The 22,912-nt window shown below is 37.9% G+C and overlaps 1 protein-coding gene across 6 annotated transcripts in view; it reads right to left on the bottom strand.

The window, feature by feature from the left end:
• The window catches only part of arhgef28a (Rho guanine nucleotide exchange factor (GEF) 28a), a 123,971-nt gene that overhangs the window by 46,916 nt on the left and 54,143 nt on the right, over nt 1–22,912 (bottom strand). For 3 of the 6 annotated variants that reach the window (XM_017698641.2, XM_017698650.2, XM_017698668.2), the window contains exons 10-15: nt 10,610–10,728; nt 8,728–9,038; nt 7,455–7,647; nt 5,608–5,725; nt 3,178–3,264; nt 1,360–1,402 (exon numbers count right to left, since the gene is read on the bottom strand). In XM_017698641.2, the coding sequence (XP_017554130.1) occupies nt 1,360–1,402; nt 3,178–3,264; nt 5,608–5,725; nt 7,455–7,647; nt 8,728–9,038; nt 10,610–10,728 (871 nt within the window). Of the gene's footprint in view, nt 1–1,359; nt 1,403–3,177; nt 3,265–5,607; nt 5,726–7,454; nt 7,648–8,727; nt 9,039–10,609; nt 10,729–16,039; nt 17,585–22,912 lie in introns of those variants that run through there. The other 3 variants (XM_017698659.2, XM_017698678.2, XM_017698686.2) reach the window with 2 other exon arrangements.

Raw genomic sequence — 22,912 nt, 5'->3', positions numbered from 1 at the left:
CTTCCGGTCACAGGGCTGGTTCCCTAACCTCCAGCCCATCACTGCATGAGTTCACTATATCAAATTTCCAGTGGATCAAATGTTTACATACACCATACTGTCTCTTTAAGCAGTCTGAAAGATTGCAGAAATCGACATAGTGATGGTTAGAAGTATATGACTGGCCAATTAGGAACAATTAGGAATGCACATATGGCTGTATTTAAGGGCCTACCATACTTCCAGAACTTTTTTGCCCTTGAAATATGGCAAAATTCAAATGTCTCAGCCAAGACCTTCTTAGGAGCAATTTCCAAACTGAACTTTAAAAGGAGCATCATCCATCCATCCATCCATTTTCTAAGCCGCTTCTCCGTCAGGGGAGCATAAACAATTTTATGCAAATATAAAATGAGGGGGGTGGTGACATATTTTTAACTCCAAAGAAGGATTACTCTGTGAAAAAGCTTAAGAATCCCTGATCTAGGAATACTGCAGCAATACCAAGGTAACAACTAGGTCTTCCAGCAGGACAATGACCCTAAGCACGTTTCCAAAGCTGTCACAAAATAGCTTAAAGCAGGTGTGGTGAACTGTTGTCCTGGAGGGCTGGTGTCATACACAGTTTGGTGATTATCCTGCTGTTGACACACTCACCTACCTTGTAATTAGCTGATAAAACAGGTGTGTTTGAGCAGGAACATCATTAATCTGTTACAGTCCTCCAGAACTGCCGTTCACTACCTCTGGCTTAAAGTTGAGAAAATAGAAGTGCTGGAGTGGCCATCACAAAGCCCTGTTTGGAGTCCTATAGAAAATCTGTGTACTGAACTGAAAAACACACATCAGAGCAAGGAGGCTCAGAAACCTCACTGAGTTACACCAGTTTTGGCAACAGGCATGAGGAACAATTCCAATAAAATATTGTTAGAAGCTCGTAGACAGCTATTCCAAGTGTACTCAAATGCAATGCTACCATATACTGAAAAAGTCCAGCTTGAAATTATATCCTACGGAAATAAAGTACTTATCCTAAGAGAAGCTGAATGATAACAAAATGTTTTGAGTTTTGAACATTTGAATGCATGTGTATGCAGCTATTTGTGTTCAATAAACCTAATAAGCTGGCAACTCAAAACAAAACACTAGGTCTGGTGTCTTCCATCAACACATTCACTCACACGTGCTCACTGCTCCTGTCCCTTTCGAAAAGGTCAAGGCCATTTTCAAAAAAAGGAAAAAGCCATGACCTTCGAAACTACAACAGGAAGCACTCTGTCTCCAGGCAACAGTGTCGTCACTCTGACATCTGAGAATCCTATAATCCTGCTCGATACCACAAACAGAAAGTGAGAAGACACTCTGGATCTAGAACATTACCTCTTTTCTTGTGGCTGTTCTGTTAAGCTGAATGCACGCTGTTCTGTTGAGAAAAAGAAATGATGTATTAATAGAAATAAAAATAAATGTACAATGCTTTAAAACATAGAGTACTTTAAAGTTCTACGACTGTGTCCTCAGAGTCACCTGTTGAAGCAGCTAAAAATTTTAAGGGTTAAGAAAACAACCAAAGATTTAGGGTTCTTTCTACATATTTGTAGAAGCCCCTTGGCAACATAACTTGCAGTCAATGCGTATCCCACAAACATTAGATTTTGTAATAGCAAAATAGCAAAAAAAAAAAAAAAAACCTTTAAAGGGCCCATGTGATTTCTTTCAGACCATCTATTAAACTTCAACAGTCTGTTTTGGATTCAATACTTTTCTGACCTCTAGAAAACTACTGTATTTACATTTATCTGACTATTCAGCTTACAGCAGTTTGGCCCTGCCCATTCATGCTGAAGTTATAAAGAATGTTTCACTCTGGACTGCTTTTTGAATGAGGCATGGTACAGGGCAGCCAATTAAAACAGAGCTTATTTACATATAGTAGTTTCAAAAGCAAAGTAAGAAAAAGAGCCTGGTTAATTCTAAGACATTAAGAGAGGCTGGAAAATAATCCTGCAAAGACAAATGATATTTTTAGCATATAAAACCACAGAAATTACATAAGTGGAAAGAAAAATGTACGAAATGGGTCCTTTAAAGTGTTTTTCTTTGGCTTAAATAAAAGTTACTCAAGGAAAATGCTGGAAAGCAAATTACACACTGGGCTTGACCGATATATTGTTTGGTCACAATTAAGGTTCAATGGATTTATCAGCACTGGTGAAAATCCCATTGATAAAGCAATATTTTATGCAGTGTCATAATTCTGAAATGACTGATAATTATTATGTGAAAAACCACACTCAGGATAGTGATGCATACTTGGAAAACCAAAGCCAGGTGCCTTGCCTGACCATACAGGACCTTTTACAATAAAAATAAATAAATAAAAATTACAATTTGCATTTATTTCATGCAGTTAGTGACTAATTTGCCTTAAGATTTGGTCATGTGAATTCAGATGGAAAAACCAAAATATACTCTGAAGCATAAGAGGTTAATTAGACCATGTAGAAACTAGATGGGTTTTTGGCAGTTGGTAAAACATGTCACATTATTTTTTGCAGGGCACTCTAGTTGACTGTCATAATATCAAACACTGCAGCATATGACATGACATGACATGACAATGAACAGTAAAGCCAACAACACTGTTATACTGCTTATATCTGCCATGACATGTTTATGGAATGGGTGTCAAGGTTATATAGCAGAGTTCCAGTAAAGTGTCATCTATAATTTTTAGCTCTTTAAAGCTGGTATCCGTGATAAATTATTCATATCGGTCAGGCCCTTTTACATTAGCATGAAACACTAGTGAAACAGAACATGAGAATTATAACACGATGACAGAAATGGGTGCCATCACTAGCGTAAGTGCAAGCTCAGCAAGTCACGAGGGGTCAGCACACATTCAGACGAATACAGAGACTTCACTCACTCACACATACACATCTGTTTATTAGGATCAACACATCATTCAAACACCCAAATTAGGCACAATGTTGCACAAGTAACTAATTGACTCTTACATCCATTCCTTTTTATACCCCCAACAGCTACCGTGAAGCACCCCAAAACCATATCCAACACACAACACACACAAATAAATACCCCCGCTCAGAGTAAGCACCCCCAGAAGCATTGTGCGTGTTATTGGCTTTGTGCAGCAAAGCTGGCTCATGGGCGTGTTTTGGCAGTACTTACTAACAGGATTGAGCAGAGACAGAGATTTAGACAGAGACAGAGCCTGTAGGAGAGATCTGCTGCCACTGCTGCTGGAGAGGGCACCATCTACAGGACACAGTGGATATTACACTGCAGTACAGGCCAGCACTACTCTACACATCCAGAGTAAAGCTGGACAGTATGATGACGATATTAACATCATGATCAATAATGTGGTGATCACTTTTTGATCCATTGAGAAAATGCAATTTTTAGTACCTTCACAACACTGACCAACTGATTAAACATGGAAAAACTGCACTGCATGTTGTTAAGTTGCTTTAATCTTTAAGTGACAATTAACAAAGTGATAGTTTATTACTGTTCCTTAGCAAGACAGGTTTAGCATCTGCTACATTATTTCTTTAAAGTATTGTTCTTTTTGGCCCTTTTATGTCATTTTTAAATTTTTATATTTTTTACACTTTGTATGTATGTATATGTATATATACAAAGACACACACATATATATATGTGTGTGTGTGTGTGTGTGTGTGTGTGTGTGACATCATTTATCATGATAACGATATGTATTGTGATGTATGTATATATATAGTACTGTGCGAAGGTTTCAGGCATTTAAGCAAATAATAAAACAAAAAACCCAGCAGTGAGTTTATCATAATGTACATTAGAATAAAGTCATATACATATTTCAAATAAACATAAAAACAATAAAAAGTAACAAGAATTTCTTGGGTCCATATTTTTCCTTGATACCTTCACAGCCGCCACAGAGACTTGTTAATATCATCAATTATACCATGAGCACAATTTAATGAAGCACTGATTGGTCAAACCAAGAGTTGCTTTTTAACTACATATAACACTGGGCTGGGTTTGAAAACACACTAACATCCATAAAATCACTATTTATTTTTATATATATATATATATATATATATATATATATATATATATATATATATATATATATATCATTATCATGATAAATGATGTCACAATACAGTACAAGATGCTTTTCTGAACATATCATGCATATTGTCAGCACTTGTAGAGCACTGACCAGCCAGATGCCGATGTTTCATTATAAAGAAAGCAAAATTAGTCCATGGATTTAATATACTACATATGGAGCAAGAATACTGTATTCCCAGTTTTTGATAGCACTTTTAAAATGTAGCACTATTGGTTCTTTTTTCTCTGTTCAAACTGATCAGATGTCTGAAAAACTCAATATTTTGGCATATCATTTAACATAAAAAATTCTCGACGCATCACAATATTATATGTTTGCTGTATTGCTCACATCTAATGCACACACTCTTGGGGAAAATGGGCCACAATGGCAATATATTAAGATGTTAAGGTAACCAGGTTTTTAATGGTCTCCAAAACAAACGATTAAACAAATAGGTAAAGTAACTTAGTATGGGATATACATATACATATCCATTTTCAAAAGCTAACGTGCACTCACAAGGGTATATCTGGAAGCACCTAAATATTATTATGAAAAAGTGTATGAGAGGCCTAAATGATAGTTTTATAGTAATACAGACCAAATATCAAAATCATCTGTCAAAATCTCTTCAACACTGTATAACAAATAAAATGTATTTTTTGTTATTATTTTTTGAAGGTGAAATTCTTTTTAGCTTAACAACAGCCCCAATCCTGTCAAGTAAAGATTACACTGGTCTCTTGATATTCTGTGTCTATTCCTGTCCATCTATTCCTGGCTGCACATTGTCTGTCTGTGCCTGTTTCAGCGCCTTGAACTGACCCAGTATTCCATCATCACTGCTGAACAACTCACATAAAGGCAATAAAATGCAGGAGTGTTAATGATGCGTTCTGCTTAGACATACAGCACAAAGTTAGTCAGGCTGGTGTAACATAAATCTATTTCTAATTAAGATCAGATTTAAGATCAAGTGACCCTTATTAGTCCCACAATGGGGAAATTTCACCTCTGCAATCTAACCCATCCATGCAATGAAACACCACATACACACTAGTGAACACATACACTAGGGGGCAGTGAGCACACTTGCCCAGAGCAGTGGGCAGTCCTATCCGCAGCAACCCAGGGAGCAGTTGGGGGTTAGATGCCTTGCTCAAGGGCACCTCAGTCACATCCTGTCAGCTCAGGGGATCAAACCAGCGACCTTCTGGTTGCAAGGCTGGTTCCCTAACCTCCAGCCCACAACTTCCTCCCAAGTCTCCATTCGCAGGTAAAATTGATTTTATGCATTTCATTTTAATAATAAAAAAATGTAAAAAAACCCCAAAAAATGACACTTAAATCAAGCATTAACTGATAATTGCTTACATTTTGCAGAGTAAACACAATGGCAAAAAGAATACAAAAAAGGATATCTATTGGGCTGTAGTGTCATTTTTATTAACAATTAAAAGCACCCAGAGTTAAAAGAGAATGCTAACCTTGGCTGAGGTCAGCAGATGGGGGCTGGACATCACGGCTAAAACGAGGGGGCAGCAGGCTGATTTTGGGGGATGAGTAAGAATATGAACGAAGACGACCTCCTTGATCAACAGACTCCTGAAAAAAAGCAAAAGGAGTTTTTATTGCCTCAAAATACAAAAGGCAAAGCAAAAAATAAACAAAAAAAAAAACAAAAAAAAAAACAACAAATCTGCAAAGATCAGAGTGAGCATTATTTAACTATTACATTTTTTTTTCTTATTTCTGCTTTATTCAAAAGGATCTAATTATGGACATAACCTGTATCAAGAATAGCACCTGCCAGAAAGCTCATCAAAGGAACGATATGCTGATAATGCTACTTTAGTATTAGAGCCATTATACGGTTTGTAATGTTATGTTATAATCATTCTAGGCTTGTATGATCGCACTGCCACACTGAGTTAAGTGCTATGTATGCCATATCCAATTTAAAAAGACATTTTAAGCTTGTAATAGCCACTCAATTAACATTCTTTACTTTATATGTTGTAATTTTACAATAATCCTTTCAGCAAAATACTGAACTGCAGACCTGAGCCAGCGTGTCTGTTAGCCGACTGACTCAGACAACAACTTGTTCAAATAAAGTGTTAGATAGATTATACTATTTAGGAGTAGCCTTCTACTATTAATTTGTTAACCTCTTATTGACCAGGGTATATTTTGGTTTGTTATCTCAATTCATCTGACCAAATTCAGTATTAATTTTTTAAATTTTAAATTTTGTATTTTTTTTTGCAAAAGCTCCTTGTAAGGGGGAGCGAGGAGGCGGACGCACACGCTGAGATAAGCGAGATTTATTATGGGCAAATCCAGGGTCGTGGTCAAAACAGTCCAGGTTCATATAGCCAACACGGACAGATCGAGGGTAAGACACGACAAAAACCAGAACCAACACATCAAACAAAGACCAGATACAAAGATACAAAGACTGGCAAGCACAAGGGGCAAACACAGGGCTTAAATACTCGGAACAATGAGGGACAGGTGAACACAATCAGGGGCGGAGTAACCAAACAGGGGGCAGGACTAAAACCAAAACAAAGGAGCACATGGACAGGACTGGGAGGGGCCAATCGTGACACTCCTCAAGTTATCATAAAATATGTTTTATGATCATACATTGCTATATGCTTACAATTTATTTCTGAATGGCAAAAACACGCTTTGTATTTTATTATAAAACTCATTTTTACAGAGCAGATCACTGAAGAGACGCCATCTGTTTATAGCCCAGATTTGTGGGCTATAACTTTCAGTAGACAAAAAAAATTATGAATTCAGCTTCTTTTATTATAAGGAATTACATCCACTTTTTGAATGAGGCTTATGAAATATGAAAGTTATGAAGAATATGACAAAGTGTGTTTTGGAACCACCTGTGGTCTCAAAGAGTTGAAGAACTGAAATTCATGCTGAGTTCTCAAAAATTTGAAACTGTTGGTTCATTGGTTTGTTCTGTTACAGTTAAACAAATGATCACATTTTTTCAATTTTTATTTTTGCTGACTAAATCTTAGACTAAAAATCAATCATTACATTACTAAAAATAAACACATTTTGAAGAGACATTTTTGTCAAAAGATGAAATTGTTTTCCTACAAAAAATAGTTCTTCCATAAACTGGGATTTTTGGGGGACTCTTTGTGTGAAATAACCAAGTATGCAACTTCACAATACTAAATCATTAAAATAGGGCATGATTAGCTCCAAATATCAATCTTTCACATCAGGAAATCTCTAGTCAGTGCTGTGACTCAATATTTCTGTGGTTTTCATAAATTAAAAGAGGTCGTGTTGATACCTTTGAAGACGCAGGGTTACAGGCTGAAGAGGCAGAGTGAGAGCGGATGCATGTGAGGTCAGGGGTGGGATTAAAGCTGTCCCTTTCCTCTCCATTGGTTTTAAGGTCAGAGGATATCTGGGGAAGGGGCTTCTTCATGAGGAAATCATCATCTTCTTCTTCACTGTCCATTTCCAAGGCCACAAGACTCGGGCTTGTAAAAGCAGAAAATATATGTTAATAAGTCTAGATATCCATAAAAAGTATTACCCAAGAAACATTTCTGAATTAAATATGAAGGTAAGTCCATGAATTTACTTTAATAATTAGCAACAAAAACAAAGAAACAAAACAACTGCCAGAAAAACTATGTTCTGCTGTAACCAATTTAGTTATCAGTAACTCTCCTTTTACAATTTTTACCTTACCCTAAATGTAGCTGATCAACGAAGACAAGTTTCTTTTGTTTTTGTTACTACCACTACAACCAACAAATAATGGAAGAAAAATAAAAAAGCATGCTGGACAGCACCAAGCTGTTCACATTTAGAGGTGAAGCACCTCATGGATCTGGCCTTTTAAGGCCAGCTACAGTGTCAGCTACACTGTCCTCATAGCTCCAGGACAAAACTAAAAGATGAACAACTTGGGACACCCAATGTGCACACTGGAGGTAAAAATGAAATACTGATGATTTATTTCAGGACTATTGCTTTAAAGCTGCACCATGTAAGTTTTGGGGATCTGGAGCCCTCTCTGGGAGAAATGTATAATTGCACATAATTGCAACATAGCTCGTGGACAAACATTTTGTAACATTCATTGTGCTTTTGAATGCCACGAGCAGCTAAATCTGATGAATGTGAGCAGTGAAAGAGCATTCAAAGAGCTCTCAGTCAAAACTTAGTGAAGGACATGTCGTCGGAGGATGTAAGTGAATGATCTACTAATGTCATATGTTCATCAGCTGACTTTGCATTTGAGACCTAAACACTGAATCGGACCTTCTTTTTAAATCTGTGCGTCACGTTAATACGAAAAGCTTTATGACACAGTCCAAAAATTCAGGTGAAATCAGACCTGATGCCTCTGACTTTTAAAATGAGGCTTTACAGGGTGACTCGCTGCAGCACACGCACACCATATTTTAGACTGTTTTTTTGTAATGCAATTCCTTTTAATTTTACAGACTGCTACTTTTATTTATATGATTCATTTTCTGACTCTTTTTCTTGCTTTTTTGAATCATCATTTAAATGACACACATGGGCACCAATTCAAGGGCCAGAGTTACCTAAGTTCGTATGACTCTGGAGGCGAACCTGCGCTGTTGTAGGTCAGTTCAGAGGGACGTGTGCTGCGAAGAAATCTGTCTAGCACCAGTCCTGCTGGGGAAGTGGGGGAGAAGTGAGTGAACGATGGAGAGAAAGGGCGAGAGAAGGGAGGCTTTTCCTTAGGCCCCTCCTCCTCTTTAACAGGCAGGGGTGAGTCCATTGCACCTGGTGAAGAGGTCTCTGTCCCCGACCCAAGCCATACCCCACTGTCTGTCCTTGAACTGTCTCCTGTCACTCCAGCGATGCTGTACTTCTTGTTGAGGTCATCATCCTGTGGCAAGGAAAGCCAGACAAAGAAAGAAAGCACATTGATACACATGGAAAAAAAAAAAAAAAAGTCATATTATAGAAACTACCAAAAAATTCTTCAGCCTTTCTAACACTGTCTAGCAACCTAAACGGAAAGAGTTTATTGGAAAAACATGCTGGGAACGTCTTAGTAAATAAAGCAACCAAGACAACAAATCCGTTAATGGTTGTTATACGTTATGTAATAGTTACATATGCTGTAATAAATGGTAAACTTAACCTATTAATCATTTAACTTGGTTACATATGAATAATCAGTAATTATTTTGAATTGTAGAAATCCAACTGGATCATGTTAGTCAGTTGGTAAAAACAGCAAATGGAGGCCTTGTTTGGAAATGTACCATTAGCTAGCATTAACAATGGCTTTTAGCTAGCTAAATTCTGCAGCTGTACTACTGGAACCTCTGAGTCCAACCTCACTTTCAGCCACTGTTCACAGCTTTTGAAATAAGACTGAAGTTAACTTTTTTTTAATTATTATTTTCTATTATTTTAAATAGTTCTGCTGTAACATTTGTGTGCACTGAGGCACCAGAATAGAACTGTGGCACTGCTCTAGGTAGTCCAAAGAATCTCGTAAAAAGTTGATAAGATGAAGCCCAGCTTTCTTGTGTATTTCTCTTCACCTCATCTGCTCATGCATAAGTACCTATAAACTCTGATGGGATGATTGACAGATTGGAAAGTCTGTGAAAATTAAATCAGGTCAAATGCATGCGTGACCACTGATATGGCATTAGTGTGCTGCCATGTGCTAGCAGGTGTAACTAATGAAAGACTTTAGACATTTGACTTCAGACTTCCAAAAAACAAGATTTTCTTCAATATCTGCAAAACTACTAATGTTTTTGAGGGAAACAATGAGGAGCCTAGAGACAGTTGAGAAATGTCAGTCATGTTATATGGCTCTGTACAGTTAGATAGCAATGCACCAGGGAACTGCAATGAAAACTAAGCAGTGAAAAAATGTGCTTGTTAACTGTACTAAAAATATAAATTTCAAAAATACAAACGCTAAACACGAAACGACTTAGCAAAATTAAAACAAAGTGGAATTATTAAAATCCTTTTTTGCTTTTTTTTTAGTGCAAGAAAAGGAGGAAAAGCTGAGCTGAGCTCGGTCTTTTTTATTGTATTCATGTTATTCTATTAAATAATTACTATCAGAGTGTTCATCATACTAAAAACTACAACTAAACGTAAAATAAAACTAACTATAATTATAACTTTTCAGAAAACAGAAACAAAAATCTTCAATATTTAATGATCAATAAATGGTATTACTGAAAGGCTGAATATGTGCTGGTGATATAAAACATCTATATATTATAATGATATATATGATCATTACAGTTAAAAATAACAAGACGGCCACTTTTAGGCTAAGACCTTAAAAGGTTAACCACGTTATATTTCACATATTGACTGACCAATGTATTTTTAACACACTGCAAAGCAGATCACATGTATACGTCATTGTGATACTGGTATTTTGTCCATATCGTGCAGCCCTAACACACAGACACATACGCAGAGAGGCAGCGGGACCTTTCCGGAGCGGCTGAGCATGGCAGTGAGTCTGGCAGCAGCAGTGTGTGTGGAATGAAGCTGGAATGGAGAGCAGGAGCCAGGAGAGGAGCACGGCTTCTCTGTCAAAACAAAACATACACGCTCAAAAGTCTCAATTCATGCTGAAGTTGGAAGTTGAAATGGAAATTATGATTGTGAGTCAAACAGGATGGAAACAGACAATCGTTGGTAATAGTGGTATGATGCTGTTATGATACTGGACAAAATCTATCATGACAAATCATGTTTATTCCATGATTATGTCAATGCTAGCAGGGTTCAAATAAAGTGTTACTACAATATCAGTGCTTTACTGCTGATATAACTGATATTTCAGTAAGACCCCAATTCCAAACTGTTGGAACTACGTTTTTACTGAAGTAACAATATAACATCAGTATAAATGTTGTTTTCAACAGTATAAATAAGGCTGACAGACAGCTCAAGCAGATTTGTGGAAAACGTTCCAAAAAAAGGACCATAAATAATAAAATCTCATAAAGGAAGAATGCACTTCCATGTGCAAATCATCACTGTGACTACGGAAATACAGCAATTACTAAAGAGCTGAGGCGGGGGTTTATGGCCGGGATAAACAGTTAACATGTGCATCCTGATATTAACACAGTCCAGTTACAAGTGACACACTCACACACCAAACACTGTTTGAAGTCTGGGCAGTTCTCTGGAGAGCTAATGTAAAGGAAATCCTGTCTGTAAGAGGGAAATTTCCAAGATTGTGCAGCAAGGACACTCGTGCTAACACAATACGTATAGCAGCCAGGGATGCGGGAGGGTGTTTTAAGTTGGGGTTCCTAAATTAATTTTAAGCAGCACATTGGTGACATGAACAAGGCTTTTGTCATGCCTGCAGTCACATGGTGAGATTCAACACTGGAATGCACATCGAGCAGGACACAATGGTTTATAATAAAGTCTTTATTAAGTTAGATGTTCTTACTTTTCATTTGAAAACAATAGTAGGCTCCTCTGGAGCTCAAAACCAGTCTATAATTCTGCATAGATGTTCCCCTTTTGCACCTCAACCTGCTTGTGTTTTAGTGACATCCTAAAAGCTGCCAGGAGTTGCTGAGGGAAGTGATTCAGCTTGCTGTAATCAAAATGCAGTGTTAAACAGCGCACTGCTTCTGCTGGCTTAGAAAATATATAAATAAACATAAAAATGTAACGCGGAGCGATGAGGCGGACGCACGTACGGAGGTAAGCGACTTTTATTAAGGGCAAATCCAGGGTCGTGGTCAAAACGGTCCAGGGTCAAAGAGCCAATACGGACAGCTCAGGGTTCAGACATGACAAACTATAGACAAAGACCGATACATTCATACAAAGACCGGCAAACACTAAGGGCAGACACAGGGATTAAATAACAAAGGGTAACCAGGGACAGGTAAACACAATCAGGGGCGGAGCAACCAAACAGGGGGCAGGACTTAAACCAAAACAAACGCACATGGACAAACCAAAACAAAAAGGAACATGGAGTGGGAGGAGTCAATCGTGACAAAAAACCATAAAAGCCAATAAAACAAGCATGTTTTTTCTATTCAATTCAATAGTTCGTTCGTTCATTTATTTATTTATTTATTTAAGTCCCCACTCTCCTCTTTATTGCATCATGTGCAGTTTTAATTGTATTAGGGCACCCTGAAAATGACATCTTAGGTCTCAGTGTTCCCTATAAATAAATAAATAAAACAAATAGCTTTTTCATAATTTATTTTATACCACCCCACTATAAATGGGACTTAAATCCCTGGGGTTAATGCCAGATGCTAATGTTTAATCAGTCATGTTATATGATTTATACATCAATCTAATTTTTAATCTAATCTAAATTTACATCAATATAATCAACATATATGCACATTACACTGTCTACGATCTACTTGCCGCAAATGCACAGCATCAGTTGAAACAAAAGTAATGTTCAGAACAGATTTACTGGTGAGGCTTTAGAAAAGACAGGCAGCTAATGAGTGAATGTGTGTTTGCAGACGGTTTGGAAGTTCTTGTTTGTGTGCATGATGAATGGGTGTGAGCTCCTTCCAAGAACAACGGAACGATCTGATCTTGACGTCAGTGAAATTGATCCCCCACCGCACACGCATACACACACACACACACACACACACACACACACACACACACACACACACACACACACACCACTCAAAACTAACTGAAGATTTCAGTTACACTGATATTTTATCACAATGTAGTCAAAACATACACACTAATACAACTACATACAATGAACAGTCCAGCAATTTTTTTTTTATTTACAAAAATGTTCCCCTTACCCAAAATATACAAGAGCTAAACAGCAGATGCTTAGGCTTACCAACAAATAATTGAATGTACAATAACTATCATTGCAAATACACCCTGCCCACCTCACAGTACAATGGAAAAAACTGGCATCTTCATCACTCAAAGTGGGTAAGCACCTTCTCAAAATCATGTTGTTGTTGTTGTTTTTTTTTTTTTACAGATTATTTGAAATACATACTACATTTTTTAATCTACAGTGTCAGGATTACGAGAAATAGCCTACAATCCTTGGCTGCCTATATCTAGGTTGCTCCATGTCGGGTGACAAAAACGACTCTATTAAAAACGAATGGATGATATCCAAATAATGTTCACTGTCATTTTATATATATATATATATATATATATATATATATATATATATATATATATATATAAACAGACTTAGACTTGTGCAAGTGGTTTCATACACTGTATAACAATGTTTAGGGATGTGTGTTCTGACTGACTGTAACTGGGAATCTGCAAGATTACATAATGAACAGACATCTGTCTAACCTCACGCAAGGAAAAGCATCAACAAAACGGAACAATTAGCATTGGCCTGTAGGCTTACTTTATAGCACTGGAGGTTACAATCTTCTTCTTCTTCTTTCGGCTGCTCCCTTTAGGGGTCGCCACAGCGGATCATCTGCCTCCATCTTGCCCTATCCACTGCCTCCTGTACTTTTGCACCAACCATCTCCATGTCCACCTTCATTACATCCATAATCCTTCTCTGAGGTCTACCTCTTCTCCTTCTACCCAGCAGCTCCATCTCCAACATTCTTTGACCAATATATCCACTATTCCTCCTCAACACATGACCAAACCATCTCAACCTGGCCTCTCTGGCTTTATCTCCAAACTGCTCCACCTTCACTGTCCCTCTGATCTGCTCATTTCTAATCTTGTCCATCCTTGTCACTCCCAACGAAAACCTCAGCATCTTCATCTCCGCCACCTCCAGCTCAGCCTCCTGTCGTTTAGACAGAGCCACAGTCTCCAAACCATACATCATAGCAGGACACACTACTGTCTTGTAAATCTTCCCTTTCACGCTTGCTGCTATCCTTCTGTCACACATCAGCCCTGACACCCGTCTCCACCCACTCCATCCTGCCTGCACCCTCTTCTTCACCTCTTTTCTACACTACTGGAGGTTACAATCTGAAAATGTGATTTATTACTCTGATATTGGTAGAAACCGGCAGATTTTCATGTTGCTGAATGAGTCACAGAAGCTGCCTCTTTAGATAAACTAATGAGTCAGCATTAACAGGTACAGTGCTGGATTGTGTTGGACTGTTCTTCTACACAAGGTATTTTCCCTTCAGTTCCATCTTGCTTTGTCAGAGAAATACATCGACTAGTCAGTTAAGGACACTTCCTTGTTTCTGAACTCATTTTCGTTTATCAACTCCACTCAGTAACAGGTGCACTTTGTAGCTCTACAATTACAGTCTGTAATCCGTCTTTTTCTTTTCGCCCCCTTTTACCCTGTTCTTGAATAGCGAGGATCTCCACAGGAGCACCATAAAGCAGGTATTATTGGGGCGGTCGATCATTCTCAGCAGGGCAGTGACACTGACCTGGAGATGGTGTGTTAGTCGTGTGTTGTGCTGTATGAGTGGATCAGACACAGCAGTGTTGGAGTTTTTAAACACTTCAGTGTCAGTGCTGGACTGAGAATAGACCACCAACCAGAAACAGTGAACAGCATCCTGTGACCACTGGACTAGATCATGATTCACAAAAATGTGAAGCTACAGATGGGCTATTATCTCTGACTTTCTATCTACAAGGTGGAGCAGCAAAGTAGGTGGGTCTAATAAAGTGGACAGTGAGTGGACACTGTTTAAAATTCTAGCAGCACTGCTGTGTCTGATCCACTCGTACCAGCACAACACACACTAACAAGCCACCATAATGTCAGCATTACTGCAGTGCTGAGAATGATCCACCCAAATAATACCTTCTCTGTGGGGGTCCTGATCATTAAAAAGCAGGGTAAATGGGGGCTAACAAAGTAAGCAGAGTAACAGATGGACTCCAGTCTGTAATTGTAGAACTACAATGTGCACTTAAATCGTAATTGGAGCTGATAAAATGGACAAAGATTGTAGATACAACAAAGTGCCCTGAATGAAGTGGCCAGTGAGTTTATATTTTCACTGTTTCTACACAACAAATTAGAGTAGTTAGCCTTGTACACGAAAAGGCCACGACAGAGATGGATGTGCTACATCTTCCTTCTCAGTCATGTCCTTAACAATGTTCTTGGCAAGGAGTTCTCGAACAGGATCAAACACTATGATCGTGTTTTTAAAGTAGCAATATATAATACACTCGCAACACTGACACATTTTACAGCCCAGTTGAAACCAAGTTAACATTTCCCTGAATCGCTGATCTGTAGATGATTCCACGATAAAACAAATACCTGAATAATGATTTCAGTATTTGGACAATGGCAGCTCTGAGTACACGGATACCTGTACACATCAGTCTACAAAACATGGACAAACATACATAACCAAAACATAGCAGTAATATAGATGTAGTACAAAACTAAAGAAGCACGTTTGAACGCAAATGTGCTGATTTCTGATTTTCATACATAAAATGCTACAGGCATTGGTAAAAACTGTCAGAGTAAGGTTTGCTAACATTTCCTGTGCAAATAGCAGCATTTCAGCATTTACACAGGCCATCAGCATTTTAACAGCTGCTCTTATGAAAGAAAATATGGCCAAAACATTTGACACTGTCTACTTCCATTAACAAATGCTGTCACAAATGTCATGGTTTCAAAACAAGGTTTGTCAACAAATTCTCATGTATAACCATTTATTTTGAGCACTAATACAAATTTACCCACTAACCTGGCCTAAAAAAAGACCATTCTACCCCCCCCCCCTTCACCAACTGGTATTATCGACTGTTAATATCCTTCAATTAATATTGAAAACTATGCATATATGCTCCTCCAACAAGCCCTTTATTTTCACTTAGTCTCATCCTCCCTCTCACTCTTCTTACTTTCCCCTCCCTCATTACCTGGTTTTGGCGTCCGTTTCCGAATCCTCATTCTGGGAAAGGAGGGCCAGGAGTAATTAAAAGGAGAATCTGAGTCTGAGTCCATGTTCTTTTCTTTTGTTTGTGTTTGTTTTATGAAACTTCTCGTTCAAAAAGAACAGGTAAAAGCAATCCTTCTTTTAGGAAAACTGGTAAAAAGTAATCTCAATGCCACAAAAATGGAAAAAAAACGGACAAAAAAATGAATAATTGACCCACTCCTGAAAATGACTCCTGAGATAGCACAAGACTGAGGTGATGGGAAGAGGTAGTCACTGATGACTGTGAGTGTGTTTGAAGGTAGATTATTTCGACACACCGTACTCCCTCTTTTTTTATACTGGGGAAAGTTAAGACTTCAAATCCCCTTCTCCTGGCACAGCAGAGAAAAAGGAGTTTTTTTACACAAGGTGTCTGGAAGAATCCAGGAAGGTCAGCCAAGGTTTAGGAATCATTAACTGGCCAATGCTAATGAAGCCCCAGGAGGGTCCCTGGACATGCAGGGGGGCAAGAGGACTCGCATACCAACGCACATACCTAACACATATCTTATATGCAAATAACACAACACAACACAGGTCAACACAGGTCACATTCTGCTCTATTAAATACACAGCAGTGGTAAGAAACATCATCCCCTTTAGGGAGAAGAATGAAATTCACTTTCAGAAGTTATTCAAAATTACCTAAAAAGACACAACACTGAAATAGTCCAGAGCCATAGATGACCTGACCCATTCAGATCACTATCCTATTCATTCAGACCACTATAACTACTAAAGTGATCCAAACTGGACCGTTAAAATAACACGTCCACAAAAATCTCCATGGAGACCGAAAGTAGAGTCAAATTCCAGCTCATTAATCTTTGCATAAGTAAAGTTGGAGAATCCTGAAAAGTCTTTGATTACAGAAGTGTCACAATTACTCAATAAAACAGATAAAAAATCAATCAACCCTTCATGGTTGATGCCAAAAAGTGTCTATTTCTGCTGATGTATTGACTCTTTTCTGTTAATAATCATTTTGGAATTCTGTTGTGTTCATTTTAATATGTAAAGTACATGATCAAATTAAAAAGTAAAAAATTCAGAGATTTGTATGCAGTTTGTGTGACAAATTAGAATTTTTAAACAAAGAAAACAAATAGAAATAGAAGTCGTTTTAATCTCGCTTTATCATTACTCTGAATAAATAGCTCAATAATAGGTGCTTACTGATCTGCATTCTGTTCTCAGTGCGCTCACTGAGAAAAACAATAATGAAGGTAGCTTTGTGCATCTTTTTTTTTTTTTTTTACAGTGAATGAAAACACGTTAGCCCTGGTTCTACAAGCTGAAACTGATTACATGATTTCTCCCTGTGTTGCCAACGTGCACATCACACAACTCCTCTGGAGTCTAATATGTACTCTCTAAATAAATCAGTAATAATTAATTTGAACGAAAAAGCATATTTGAAATTTTACAACTGAACCTTTAGATTTTAAACCCTTTAAGTTTTATTAAAACTTAACAAACTTAACCCCTTAAGTTTGTTTTTAATGAAGTTGTTCTAATAGCATTCCTAATATTTTATAATACTTAAAATACTCTATATGTTTGTTACTGGCATTAAGTCCATTTTTGTCTAGTCTTTATAAAAAAAAAAACTCAATGACTCCATTAACTGCTGAAATAATCATTTGATTGCCTGATTTAAAATATAATCAATTGTGACAGCCCTAGTGATTATACAGTAACTTAATATGCCTCAACGTTTGTGTGTGTCGGTATGCTCTCCACAAACTCAGCCCTATACGAGGCCTCCTGATGGCTCAAAATCAACAAGCTGATAACTCAAGCAGACCCAGTCTCCATTCGCCAGGGTCGACCATGCTGAAAGTAGATTACAGGCGTGTGTTTGTCTAAATTCTTCTCTGCATGTGGTGGACTTCCTGTATTTTCTGGAAAGCCACACGCTCCACCATTCATATGCATGAGTTTACCCAGGCTCTGAACCTGGACATCCCGTCTATGTAGTGGACGCTTGTTTGAGCTGACCACCCAGCGGTTAAATGTGGTTAAACGTGACCGTTCAAAAGTTTGGAATCATCATTCAAATGTTTAGAATCACTGTTCTCAACAACATGAACAATGTTATTGCAGATACAGGTATACAATGATTCTAATTTGACTCCAATAAGATGTCCAGAATCATGGACAGAGTAACAGATTATTAACAACTGAGAAAGTCATACAACACTGAGAATGTTCACCCAGAAAGACTCTCATATTTGAAAAATGGTGATCAAATTGAGGTAGATAACATGACAAGTAATGACTATAAATAGATTGAATAACATTCTTTTTCTCACACAAGAAACACTGAATAACAATGAAAATCTGAAAATAATATTAAAATCTACTTTATAATAACATATGATGTATCATGTATAATTAAACAAGAACTATATCTATTAAACCAAACAGATCAGCATGACAAGTGATTCCAAACTTCTGAATGGCAGTTTATGTAATACAACAGCAATCCAAACCAATTTAGCAGGCCAGCGCTGCCTCAGCCCACCAGACTGAAAACCTCTCTTGAGAAAAGACAGACCCTGAGTGTCTGAAATGCTAGCAATTGTGCTAAGAGTGTCTGGCCGTGTGTGCTGGCAAAATCTTCCACGAGACCAATTTTCTCCCGGAGCCAGACAAAAAAAGAGAAAGGTTCCAGGCTCCCCGGCTGAGTCCCAAGTTTACAACTTCATTTCCAGCCCTCTTTCTTATGCTTCTGTCGCTCTGGGGTCTTTATTCCATCTTCTCTTTGGTACGTGTCCTCTTCTTCCGCTAAGCAAAGTGGGGAGCTTCAGTGAAATGTAGTCGTAAACTTTTAGTACTTATATAGAGAGAATCTAAAAAGATACACATTTAACACAGAAAACGTCCAGTGGAGCTCGCCTTCAGTCCACGTTTGCTGCTTGGCTGAATTCGCGACTGTTTTAATCGCTTTCACATACTGGCCTCCAGCCTCAACTATCTCCTCCCTCAGCCATCTCCTTCCAAACTGTCTTCTAGCTCGCTCTCCCTCCCTCACTCCTTGTGTGTGTGTGTGTGTGTGAGAGAGAGTGCTGGTATTACTATCTTTATAAAGATAATGGCCCCACAATAGGAAAATTTGGCACTATAGGAGCAATTTGCTGGTCCCTAGGACATGTACTTAATGTCTTATCATAGTATTAAATAAAGCAATAAGCCAGAGGCCATGTGTTAGTGTGATTTTATCACAGTTAAGTTAGTCACAGCACAAAACTGTAAAATGTAATGTCACCATTTTATAGGTAACTGAATTTATTAATAATACTAACTGCAACAAACACTTTTTTCTGCCAACCAATGTAGTTTGTTATCCATATCCTATGATTGTCAAGTAACATAACTATTCTTTTATTAAACAATGAAGGCTGTTAACAAGCCTACAGTTGCCAGGTAATGTCATGATTTGTCCACTGAACAATACAGGCTGTTAGCGCTATGGTTGGCAAGCAACATACCGATGCTTTCACCAAACAATGTAGTTTATTAACAGTAGACTAGGTTGCCAAGTAACATAATTCATTTGTCAAACAAAAAAGGTATGAACACACCACCATGGCCCCAGAAAATCATAGTTCGTTAACAGTAGATTATGGTTATCAAGCAACATGACAATTGTTCCACTAAACAATGTAGTTTATAAACAAATTACATTGTTTGGTAGAAGAATCATTATGTTACTTGGTAACCATAACTAACTTTAATAGTAGGCTATGGGTGCCATGCAACATCCTTCAACCCAACAATGCAAATTGTTAATAAGATTAAGATGTGGTTGCCAAGAAACCTAACACTTCTTACAGCAAACAACATAGTTTGTTAGCAGGAAGCTTTGGTTGCCAAGTAACATGATTCTTTATGTATCTTGTTTGTTAAAAATGTGATGCATTATGATTTGATCATGTTTACTGAGTATTTAAGAGTAGATCCAAAAATGTAGTTATTTTATAAATCAGTTTTTAGGGAAAAACACAAAGTGCTATACTGAGGTCAAAGTAAGGCTGGGTTTAGTTGTAGCCATAGCAGTCTATGTCTACAGTAATACAGAAGTCTATGGAATGCATGTGCCTATGAGCATGAGTAAATGAATGAATAAGTGGGGGAGTTATAATAATAAAAAGTTGGCGTCTGTGGTTAATATGTGGTGCGTTTGTGTGTGTGTGTGTGTGTGTGTGTGTATGGAAAACTGGCAAAATTACAGCCTCTGTTCTCAGTAACAACACTCCAGCAGTCTTTTTTTTTCTTTTAACAACAGAACTTCTATTCTTACAGCCGTCACCCCTGACAACTTGAGGGAAATTAGCATTCTACATTGCCACAGCAACTAACCCTCTCCAACTCAGCATCCTTCCACTCTCTTCTGTGCCCTGTGTGTGAGACTGGGGTTGAGTCCATGTGTGTGCGCCCTTATGCTTGTGGTTAAGTAAACTCACTGTCTGTGCTCCTGCAGAGTTCATGCAAGGAAGAAGCCCACCCACATGTTTAACCCCTTAAACTAAAGGCTTTTTATTCAGTAACTTCTATGAATTATCCATTACAGATGCACTGATGTGGAATTTGTGTGCCAATAACCACAACTGTAAATTAACACACTAAATTGCAGTCACACTACACGTGCAGATCACGCTGCCTTGAGAAGTGTGCATGACCAAGCTTGAACTTGAAGATTGGCAGGGAAAACATTGTCAGTTTTGGTGCACTTAGAAAGCTAGCTTGCTAAACTTGTTAAACATAAAAAGTAAAAACAACTGTGGAATGGCATAATCCTGTACACTTCTAAAAAATGCGTACATAACTGGAGAGGTTGGCCGTAGTGGTGTTTTTAGCTTTGCTTAGCCCAGCAGCTAAGCAGCAGTTAGCAAGCTAGCTAACTTGCTTATTATTAACAGTAAAATCACAAAGATAGATTTACCATCTAACACAGTGTCCCAACCGACTGGTTGGGACACTGTGTTAGATGGTAAATCTATCTTGTAACACAGTTTGTCTTCTATGTGTTTTTACAGCTTGAGGGTGGGACGTTAAATGCTTAGACATTGGAAACTTGTGTTGCTTACATTTTGGTGCTTTACGCATGGCTAGCACAGTCAAATCAGTAGCACTACTGGTCGAGGGTATATATTCGTGTGTCAAATTTCACCTGACACAAAATTTTGCACAAAAAGTCAGCAATATAAAATCGCTCATCATAGCAAATCTTTTGAAATGAACATAACTTGACTTATGAAATTTCACTAACATAAGCTAGTGTGACTGGTCTTTTACTGATATGAGAACCAAAATTTCAACTTGTTTCTATTGCAAGATTTCGCTCTACAATCCATATATGAAGCAGAGTGAATACAAGATGAATTAGTTAAAAAGATGGCTCAATGCATTTAAATATTTAACTCAGCATATTCTGTGACACTTTACAGATGGGATACAATACAGGTACTGGTATCGGCTATTGTAACGATACAATATACTGTGCTCATTTGCGCAAACTCAACCCCACAAAAAAGCAACAATACCAACATCTGATAACACAGCTAATGAACAAAAGACTCAAGCTGGCACCGAACAAGGGTCTGCTCTCTCACAGATGTGTCATTGACAGTGTTGAGGTTGAAGACAAAGTCACTAATCACTTTAAACATTCCACCCACAAAGAAACATAAACATAAACATTAAACATAAACACACCCAATGACTTCAATATTGATGGAGAAATGTAGGCTAACAAAAGGGAGGTAAAAAGGTTGATATTTACTGAAACAAAGTCTGTATGCGCTGCATTTACTTTGTTTGAATGAACAAAACTGCTGTGTACAGTGCTGTGAAAAAGAATTTAATAAAATTCACATTTTAATGTTTCAGATCATCCAACTAATTTAATACAAAATAAAAACAATATGAATAAACACAAAATGCAGCTTTCAATGGACAATTCCATTTATTAAAGATAAACATTTATTTAAAACCTATATCACCTGTGTGAAAAAGTAATTCACCCCTAAACCTAACAGCTGCTTGTGCCACCCTTGACAACAACAACTGCAAACACACATTTGCGATAACTTGTGATGAGTGTTCTACATCACCGTGGAGGAATTCTGGCTCTCTTCTTTGTTTAAAGATTAATTTTAAGTGGCGACATTGGAGAGTTTTCGAGCATGAGCCGTTTAAGGTCTTGCCACAGCATCTCAAAGGAATAAGTCAGGACTTAACATGCTCCAAAACCTTAAGTTTGCATAACACAACTGTTCTTGAGCTTTAGGTCACAAACTGATGTGCAGGCAGTTGGTGGAATGCTGTGTTAGCTTTACACCAGATGTAATGGGACCCATGTCTTCCAAAAATATCCACCTTTGACTGATCCATCCATAGATTACTATCCCAAAAGTCTATGTCTTTTGTGACCTCCTGGATGAGTCACTGATGTGCTCTTGGTGAAATTTTGGTAGGCTGGCCATTCCTAGGATGATTCACCACTGTGGTTTGCTGGGAGTCCCAGAGCCTTTCCAGACCAGTAGATTTTAATGAGTTTGTTTTGCATCTGTATTTGAATCTCTAGAACATGGCATCATGTGCTGCTTTTTGAGACCTTCTAGTCTGCTTCACATTCCCAGACAGGTTCTATTTAAGTGAGGTTCAGATTCAGCAGGTCTGGCAGTAATCATGGCTTGGTGTGGCTTGTGAAATTGAACCCAGCAGTGAAATGAATTTGGCTAACTGGTTGATTTTGAGGAAGCAACTCCCAAAGGACCATATAGGCCTAAACAGATTTTTTTCCTAT

The sequence above is a fragment of the Pygocentrus nattereri genome, chromosome 23 (genome assembly GCF_015220715.1).
Source record: "Pygocentrus nattereri isolate fPygNat1 chromosome 23, fPygNat1.pri, whole genome shotgun sequence".
Taxonomy (NCBI): domain Eukaryota; kingdom Metazoa; phylum Chordata; class Actinopteri; order Characiformes; family Serrasalmidae; genus Pygocentrus; species Pygocentrus nattereri.
Note: the sequence above shows the minus strand (reverse complement) of the source record. Positions and strands in the feature narration are given on the sequence as shown.